Source organism: Phoxinus phoxinus, assembly GCF_949152265.1.
Source record: "Phoxinus phoxinus genome assembly, chromosome: 7".
Classification (NCBI taxonomy): Eukaryota; Metazoa; Chordata; class Actinopteri; order Cypriniformes; family Leuciscidae; genus Phoxinus; species Phoxinus phoxinus.
The window spans coordinates 40,405,033-40,415,032 of NC_136882.1; the positions used below are offsets into that span (position 1 = coordinate 40,405,033).

At 42.3% G+C, this 10,000-nt stretch overlaps 1 protein-coding gene across 4 annotated transcripts in view; it reads left to right on the plus strand.

Moving 5' to 3' along the window:
• The window catches only part of gpm6bb (glycoprotein M6Bb), a 46,112-nt gene that overhangs the window by 18,903 nt on the left and 17,209 nt on the right, over positions 1 to 10,000 (plus strand). Inside the window, exon 1 of one of the 4 annotated variants that reach the window (XM_079617529.1) lies at positions 3,774 to 4,021. The exons of 2 other annotated variants lie outside the window; for them this stretch is intronic. In XM_079617529.1, the coding sequence (XP_079473655.1) occupies positions 3,973 to 4,021 (49 nt within the window). In that variant the 5' untranslated portion in view covers positions 3,774 to 3,972. Of the gene's footprint in view, positions 1 to 3,773; positions 4,022 to 10,000 lie in introns of those variants that run through there. One more of the 4 variants, XM_079617531.1, reaches the window with a different exon arrangement.

Here is a 10,000-nt window from a genome sequence, read left to right on the forward strand (position 1 = left end):
GGATGGATGGATATGGATGGATGGATGGATAGATGGATATGGATGGATGGATGGATATGGATGGATGGATGGATAGATGGATGGGGATGGATATGGATAGATGGATGGATGGATGGATGGATAGATGGATGGGGATGGATGGATGGATGGATATGGATGGATGGATGGATAGATGGATGGGGATGGATATGGATAGATGGATGGGGATGGATGGATGGATAGATGGATGGGGATGGATAGATAGATAGATATATAGATAGACAGACAATCTACTTTTGTTGAATGGGAAAAAGCTGCTGGGAATTCTCCTTTTGTGTTTCAAAAATGTAATATGAAGTAAAAACAACAGTGTTCTGAGTGAATATAAATGTAAAGTGTGGAATCAATAGATTTTGCTTCTCGCATTTATATATTTCTGTGAAATGAAAGCCATGCATGTACAGTAGAAACCGTGAAGCGGTGTGTCGTGTGATGAACATGCTGACACTGGACATGGAGTTAGTTTAGTGATGTATTCCTCTATATTCCCTCTCGATGGCTCCTCCGTCATCGACTGGCTGCATGAACGGGTCAACACACTGATTGATTGACATAAATGCATCTGGGTTGTGGCGCTGAATCAGTGACCTGATGCTGAATGTTTGTTGATACACAGAAAATGGGTCAGTGTTGCAACATGCACAAAACTAAAAAAAAAGTATATAAAGACATTAAAACAATTAACAATGAGAAACTGTGCATTATTTGACGCAAGTGTACGTTGATTGGCTGAACACATGCCATACACTTGCACCCGCCATTTTTAAAAAGCCATTTAAAATGCCTTTACCAAATGCTAAACTTCACTGCATTCTTTCTGAGCCGTTCTGAGACGCGGAAAACACCGGATCATGTGATCACATCGCTTATAAACATGCAGCGCAAACGGACTACATGCTTATTTAATTCAATCGCTGACTTTTGCAATTTGGCGTGGGCACAAAGCCATATCTCACTTTCAAGTTTAGATCGTTTGACAGATACTTTGCCAAAGCAATGGTGCAAACCAACGGTAGAGACCTTATATGTAATTAAGAGAAGTCTTAAAATAGTTTTGTTCATTATGAAAAATCACAGTCAAAGTTATTAGTGGGTAACACTGTGTGTCTATATATATAGGAATCACTAAGTGGGTCATTGATATGCAATACTTTTGGGTAGTGGATGTTCCTGTACTCTTAACTAAAACTATTTTAAACACAAATTTGATGTTTATTTTAGAATTATGACGCATGCAGATTGTTTTAAAGCTCATTATTCAAGAGAATGCTTAGAATATTGTAATTATTCCATAGTCACACCGCAGGTCCATCTGAAATAAACCAGTGGAGGTGTTTGTTGGTGTATGCGGTCGTGGTTCTGCCTGTAATATTCGTTCACATGAAGGTCGTCGGCTTAAAGGAGTCCACAAGAGTGAATTGATTGTCGCTTATTAAACCTAGAAAGAGATTCTGAGACACATGATCTATGATTGAACATCCCCCGTCTTCCTCTCGATCCACATTCCTCCAGTTATCCCAGACAGCTTGTGGGAATCTGGGCTCTCCGGTGGCCCTTGGGAAGCTGAGCGAGGTGTGTGTGTGTGTGTGTGTGTGTGTGTGTGTGTGTGAGGCATACGGGGCTCCAGGCTCTGAGAACCTTCTGTTTTGTGTGTCAGACAGAGCCGATGCTCACGGGTGAGTGAACACTAGACCGCTGTTCAACCTCTCGTTACCCCGTGTTGACGAACACAATGCCTCCTCCTGCGAGCTCCAGCACTTCCACACCGTCGGCTGCGGAGACAGAGTTTACTGAGCTATTCTGGAGTTTATTTTAGTGCTTCTAATTTATTATGTGCTGCCTATAAAGGATTAGTTCACTTTTTAAAAAACTTTTGCTGATAATTTACTCACACCGATGTCATCCAAGATGTCCATGTCTTTCTTTCTTCAGTGGAAAAGAAATTAAGATTTTTGATGAACACATTTCTCCATATAATGGACGTCAATGGGCCCCAAACGGTTCAAGGTCCAGATGACAGTGTCAGCGCCGCTTCAACGGGCTTTAAACGACACCAGACGATGAATACGGGTCTTATCTAGCGAAACCATCGTCATTTCAAACATAAATAATAAAGTTTACGTTTTATAAGCACAAGCGCTCGCCTTGCTCTGTTCTGTGATGCGCGTTTGTGACGTCACGTAATACGCAGTTACGTTGAAAGCCCTTTAATAATTAATAATAATAATAATAATAATTTTGAAAGCCCTTTGAAGCGGCGCTGACACTGTCATCTGGACCTTGACCCGTTTGGGGCCCATTGACGTCCATTATATGGAGAAATGTGTTCATCAAAAATCTTAATTTCTTTTCGACTGAAGAAAGAAAGACATGGACATCTTGGATGACATCGGGGTGAGTAAATTATCAGCAAAAGTTTTTTAAAAAGTGAACTAATCCTTTAAGTTGCATCAGAATGATGAAAAAAATTGGGTAACACTTTATTTTACAGTGTCCTTGTTACATATGTTACATAGTAATAACAGTAAATGATGCATAATTACATGCAACTAACCCTCAACCAAACCCTAACCCTATAGTACATTACACTTAGTAAGTGTATTTTTACATGTATTTTAATTTTAGATTTGTATGATTTAATCGATAGTTTCACCAACTCCCGAACCCCAGTTTGAGAAACACTAGCTATGTTTCCATCCACACGTTTTTATCCAAAGTGATATCGAATGAAAAATGCCTTATGGAAACAATAAAATTCGATTGAATTTGATGAATATCGACTCAAATGAAATGTGTTCGGTCTCATCTTGATCGTTACACGGCTTATGCGATAAACGCTGATGGAAATGCTATTTGCCAAATAAATAATGAATTGAATTTTGTCTAGCAAAACTTTGTTCGCAAATGTTGGCTTGAATGTTGTGCGATTCAGTGCGAAAATGAACGGAAACACCTTAAAATGTCTCAAATCAATTCGATATACCAATTTGATACCAATGTGACGTCATTACGCACCGGTTTTTAAAGCCGATTTAAAGCCGCCGGATGGAAACACACTTTCACCAGCTTTATTCGCGTTCGTTTGTTTTTTACTGAACTTCAGATAATTCGATTGACAAGTGGATGTAAGCTTAGCTAGTGATCATAAATAATAGTGTAACTGTTTACCATGTTGTGTACTGGAATAGCAGAACAGTTGAAAACATTGATTAATAAGCAGCTACAGCTTCAATATAATGATTTGATTGTGTTTTGCTCTGCCAAACTCTCTGTCTATGGCAGCACAAGAGTGATAAACTACAGATAAAGCATGATCTGCACGCCTACGCCTAGTGTTCCTGCTTAGGAACTTGATTGTGTACGATTCCCAAACTTCCCATGAGTATCAGTCCAGCCACCAAATCTGCTTTAGAGTTACTGTTCCTGTCAGTTCTTTATCTTTTTAATCGGTTTGATCAAACGACTTCTGATGAAAGTCCCAAAACTATTATTTAAAGCATGGTCCAAGTCTCTTGTTTCCAGCTCTCTCTTCCTCCATCTGCTCTCTCCGTTCCTCTCCGCGTCCACCATCCGCTCTGTCCTCCATTGTCCAGGGAAAACTTCCCCCTCTCTCTGGTTCTCATGGGTCGGGCAGCAGATGGAAGGCTAGTTTGTGGCCAGCGGTTTCTTAAATATGTTAATGTATGCAGCGAGTGTGTGTTGGCCTTCAGTGTTGTCAGATCTCCTCCTCCTTCACTGGTCTGGGAATGAGTCCGTGATTTGGTGCAGACGTGACTGGGAAGCATCTTTAGTTGGTGTGTATGTGGGTTCTGGGTAGGACAGCGATGTGAAGAAGAAGAAGAAGAAGAGATATTTGAGAAAAGCGAGAGAAACACAGAAAACGAAGGAATAGAACTGGGAAAGTTTGCAGGATTGTTTTGTGGTTTTTCTGCCATGGAAACTTCGTATGACGACACTGAAGATGAGCGGCGGGAGAAACGAGGTACCAGTGACGCGCTGCGCTCGGTTCTCTGCATCACACGGGCTCTGGTTGTTTTAAATCGCATATTATGTTCAACTCAGGCACGGTTTGAGGCCAAACTACTTTTGATGAAAGTCCAAAAACTATTATTGCATGCGTCGGTCTGTCATGGGTCCAAGTCTTCAGAGATCTTTGTCTCTGTTCCAAGTCTTCCTTCAGAGAGAGTTTTTATGTTTATATGCACTAATTTTGGTCAATAGGAATCCATCCAACGTTATAATCAGATTCATGTTTTCATTTACATGTGCATTGCATGCATTACAAACAAAAGTTCAGCTCATGCGCATATGCGTCATGTATGATTGTCATTTTTGCCTTGAGGACATTGAAAATGAAATGCTTTTTATTTATTTTTTGCTGCAAATAATTTTTTTATTGTCTCATCCATTGACCAGTTTGATAGACATTTCAAATTGATGTTTTTAAATCCAGTTGAGAAAAATCGGATTCAAGCTTAGTTTTTTTAAAAATCATTAATTGGATTACATCGCTACTTTCAATCCAATCTAAATGTAATGTGGATCAAACTGAAACAGATTTATTGCGGTGTTCACATGAGTCGAGTCCACTTGAGCCATAAATCTGATGATAACCGGATTATTTGTGTGCATGTAAACACTGTGTGTCTGCTATTGCAGCAGTGTTTTAAACCTGTATTCTTCACACTTTAAACCGTTTCATATCCTGTTGACTATAATGATCTTCCAGAACATGCAAGTTTCATGTTGAGTTTCCTCTTCCTCCTTTTCTGCTCCTCCTCTTCTCCGATTCTGCTCCTCCTCTTCTCCTCTTCTGCTCCTCCTCTTCTCCTCTTCTGCTCATCCTCTTCTGCTCCTCCTCTTCTGCTCCTCCTCTTCTGCTCCTCCTCTTCTCTGATTCTGCTCCTCCTCTTCTCCTCTTCTGCTCCTCCTCTTCTCCTCTTCTGCTCCTCCTCTTCTGCTCCTCCTCTTCTCTGATTCTGCTCCTCCTCTTCTCCTCTTCTGCTCCTCCTCTTCTCTGATTCTGCTCCTCCTCTTCTCCTCTTCTGCTCCTCCTCTTCTCCTCTTCTGCTCCTCCTCTTCTGCTCCTCCTCTTCTCTGATTCTGCACCTCCTCTTCTCCTCTTCTGCTCCTCTTCTGCTCCTCCTCTTCTGCTCCTCCTCTCCTCCTCTTCTCCTCTTCTGCTCCTCCTCTTCTGCTCCTCCTCTCCTCCTCTTCTCCTCTTCTGCTCCTTCTCTTCTCCTCCTCTTCTCCTCTTCTGCTCCTCCTCTTCTCCTCTTCTGCTCCTCCTCTTCTGCTCCTCCTCTTCTGCTCCTCCTCTCCTCCTCTTCTCCTCTTCTGCTCCTCCTCTTCTGCTCCTCCTCTCCTCTTCTCCTCTTCTGCTCCTTCTCTTCTCCTCCTTCTCTTCTCCTCCTCTTCTGCTCCTCCTCTTCTCCTCTTCTGCTCCTCCTCTTCTGCTCCTCCTCTCCTCCTCTTCTCCTCTTCTGCTCCTTCTCTTCTCCTCCTTCTCTTCTCCTCCTCTTCTCCTCTTCTGCTCCTCCTCTTCTCCTCCTCTTCTCCTCTTCTGCTCCTCCTCTTCTCCTCCTCTTCTCCTCTTCTGCTCCTCCTCTTCTCCTCTTCTGCTCCTCTTCTGCTCCTCTTCTGCTCCTCCTCTTCTCCTCTTCTGCTCCTTCTCTTCTCCTCCTTCTCTTCTCCTCCTCTTCTGCTCCTTCTCTTCTTCTCCTCTTCTGCTCCTCCTCTTCTGCTCCTCCTCTTCTCCTCTTCTGCTCCTCCTCTTCTGCTCCTCCTCTTCTCCTCTTCTGCTCCTCCTCTTCTGCTCCTCCTCTTCTGCTTCTGCTCCTCCTCTTCTGCTCCTCCTCTTCTGCTCCTCCTCTCCTCCTCTTCTCCTCTTCTGCTCCTCCTCTTCTGCTCCTCCTCTCCTCTTTTGCTCCTCCTCTTCTGCTCCTCCTCTCCTCCTCTTCTCCTCTTCTGCTCCTCCTCTTCTGCTCCTCCTCTCCTCCTCTTCTCCTCTTCTGCTCCTCTTCTGCTCCTCCTCTTCTCCTCTTCTGCTCCTCCTCTTCTCCTCTTCTGCTCCTTCTCTTCTCCTCCTCTTCTGCTCCTTCTCTTCTTCTCCTCTTCTGCTCCTCCTCTTCTCCTCTTCTGCTCCTCCTCTTCTGCTCCTCCTCTTCTCCTCTTCTGCTCCTCCTCTTCTGCTCCTCCTCTTCTGCTTCTGCTCCTCCTCTTCCTCCTTTTCTGCTCCTCCTCTTCTGCTCCTCCTCTCCTCTTCTGCTCCTCCTCTGCTCCTTCTCTTCTCCTCCTCTTCTGCTCCTCCTCTTCTCCTCTTCTGCTCCTCCTCTTCTGCTTCTGCTCCTCCTCTTCCTCCTTTTCTGCTCCTCCTCTTCTGCTCCTCCTCTCCTCTTCTGCTCCTCCTCTACTCTTCTGCTCCTCCTCTTCTGCTCCTCCTCTACTCTTCTGCTCCTCCTCTTCTGCTCCTCCTCTTCTGCTCCTCCTCTCCTCTTCTGCTCCTCCTCTTCTCCTCTTCTGCTCCTCCTCTTCTCCTCTTCTGCTCCTCCTCTTCTGCTCCTCCTCTCCTCCTCTTCTCCTCTTCTGCTCCTCCTCCAGTTTTTACGGTCGCATGAGGTGGTTTTTCAGGCAATTCAAAAAAGGAATATTTCGCAAAAATTCGCATTTACAATGTTTACTACGTCAGGTGACATAGATGGTGCGGTGTGTTTGGACAGAAGACGAGTTATTCAATAAATATGAAAGATACGATCTGTATTGTAAAAAGCGCTGTATAAATAAAGGTGACTGGACTTCGCATGACAGTGACAACATGGTGGACACCACATTTAATTCATACGACACGCATTCATACCACAGAACTCTGTTTCTCCACTGCCGTCCACACGAAGTGCACTAAATCTGTGCCAAGACAGGATTGTGGTCAGGAGTCAGGCACGACCACAGCTGTATACTGGCAGGGAGAGCTGGAAGAGTGAAATGCGGCTCATGATTGGGGAATGTGGCGTGTTTGTGTGTGTTTAGGAGATGCATTTTATAAGTGATGTGTAGCGACAGCAGTGTTTGAGGAATGAAGCTCAGCACTAAATACAGCATCAGCTCCTCTGAAAACAAACATCATTACAGGCGAAACGAGAAGGCTAGTGAAGAAATATGACTACGACTTTATTCAGTGTTCTGTAGTATTTCATTCTAAAGAAAATTTGAATAATACAAGAAAACACCTGGGAATATTACAGAGTTGGGAATATAATGTCGCAATGGAAAAAGTCTCTTAAAAAATCAAGTTAATAATATAATTTATATACAGTATAATAAAAAATATATATAAATATTTAATGAGATGTTATGCTTTAAAGTAATGACGCTGGAAGGAGATTTGTACTTTATTGTCAAAGTCAATACATTTTCTTTTATCAAAATATTTCTGTATTCTGATTTCTGGGGTATACGGAGCCCTGCATATCGTGGCCATGAATTAATGTGTTTGTTCCCAGTACGTCAGCATATTTTATGAATTAGTTCCCTCATTTTAGTAAATCTTGGTCATGCAGAAGCAAATTCATTCCCTTGTTTTAGTTCAATCAAAACGAGGGAATGTATTCGTTAAACTTGGCCAAGATTTACTAAAACGAGGGAACGAATGAAGTCGTGGGAACGAATTCATGGCCACTCTTTAACTGAAAAAGGGAGCAAAATAATTAAACTTAGCCCTAATTTACTGAAACGAGGGAACAAATTAATTCAACTTTGCCACGATTTTCTAAAACAAAGTAACGAATTAATCATCGTAACAAATTCTTAATATATGGCCAGAATTTACTAAAACAAGGTAACAAATGAAGTCGTCGGAATAAATAATTAATTCATGGCCTCAATTGAACTAAACCAAGGGAACAAATTAATTCAACTTTGCCACGATTTACTAAAACAAAGTAACAAATTAATCATCGCAACGAATTCTTAATCCATGGCCACAATTTACTAAACCGAGGGAACAAATTAATTCAACTTTGCCACGATTTACTAAAACGAGGGAACAAATAAGTTCAAAGTGGCCACAATTTACTAAAACAAAGTAACAAATTAATCATCGTAACGAATTCTTAATTTATGGCCACAATTTGCTAAAGCGAAGGAACAAATTAAGTCATCGGAACAAATTCTTAATTCCGGTCACGATTTACTAAAACAAGGTAACAAATTAAGTCGTCGGAATATATGATTAATTCATGGCCTCAATTGAACTAAACCGAGGGAACAAATTAGTTCAAAGTGGCCACAATTTACTCAAACAAACAACGAATTGATAAGTTGTCCAAACGAATTCTTAATTAATGGCCACTATTTAATTAAAATAAGGGAACGTATTGTTAAATTGTGGCCATTTCTAAGATATAAAATATATATTGTGATGTTTCGAAAACCTCTGTGACTGTCACTCGACTGTTAAATGTAATTAGAATAGTAGCAGCAGCAAACTTTATTCATCAGCCAGCGTCGCCTAGCAACTCTCCGTTGGCTTGCGGCTGGAAACACCAAACTCTTGTCAGGCCAATCACAGCGTGGATAGAGTCGGTGGGCGGGCTTAACATGATGACGGCGGAGTTGTGACGGTTCCGCGCTACTTGAAAACAAAGAAGATGGCGGCTGGCGAACAGCGGTCTTTCGAACCGGCTTTGGCCGCGCGACTCTGGAGGACTCGGAGTTAAGCTTTTCTTTGAGAAAAGAACGGCACTGAAGCCATTCTTAAAAAAGGAAGATGTGTTCGGACTCTGTCTCCTCCTTCGTTGCGCTGGTCGGTTGTAGCGCTATTGCGCGCAGAGGGAATCCGAAAGACAGCGGTTACCCCGCCCCTCGGACAATGTTCCCAGACTTGTCCCGCTACTTAGGTTGTGTAGGTAAGAATTGTCTAAAGAACTTTTTTTTCAAATTGGCTTAAACTGTCTTTATATACCAATACATAATTAAAATGTAAGTACTTTGAAAAAGAGAGTATAAAAATTTAGTGACTGTAGTGTATTTAATCTTCAAAAAACACAGCTCATTAATTCCTACCGGGACGAAACAAGTGATTGGCTTGCGCGACTGTCACTCTCCGTCGCCATGACTACCGCCGCTATTACTGGCTCCGCCCACGTGCGCGCAGTCGCGCACACCGTTTTTAGGCGGGAGTGAATGGAATTAATGAGCTGTGTTTATTGAAGATTAAATACACTAGAGTCACTCAGTTTTTTATACTCTCTTTTTCAGAGTACTTGCATTTTAATTATGTATTGGTATATAAAGACAGTTGAAACAAATTTGAATAAAAGTTTTTTTAGACAATTCTGACCTACCCTACCTTTACTTTAATTCAGACTCTGATACCAAATTATTATTATAATTTGTTTTAGTTTGGCTGTTTTTCCATAATATGAAGCTGTTTTGTACTAATGTCAGACTGATTCATTCATTGGATATGAATCATCCGATTATTTTGGTCAGTTGACTGAAACTTATAATGGTTTTCTGTAACTCACGGGACAGTAAACAAGATTCCCCAAGTGTTTCTGGCAAGGGTGGGAATAGATTGTAGCATTGAAGTGGCTTCATAAGAGAGAGAGAGAGAGTGTGTGTGTGTGTGTGTGTGTGTGTGTGTGTGGGTCGTGAGAGACTGTGCCGTGGGCAGTGCTCACTGGGTTGTGGTTAACTCGCTGCTATGGTAACTCTATTCACCAGCACTGAATGCTTTCTCCCGGCGAGCCTCATAATGCTGGGCACGGACTGTGGGACACATTCGGGATCTGAAAGGCCTCTCCGCTGCTTAATAAATCTGCTTTAATTTGCCTTTGTGTGCTGGGAAACAGGGCTCTGTGTAGAGGAACGTTCAGGATCGGGACTGGGAACAATGGGCCTGGGATTAATCACCACTGGGCTTTCTGTTCCCGGATGAGGGGATAATGTACAGAGACTCCAA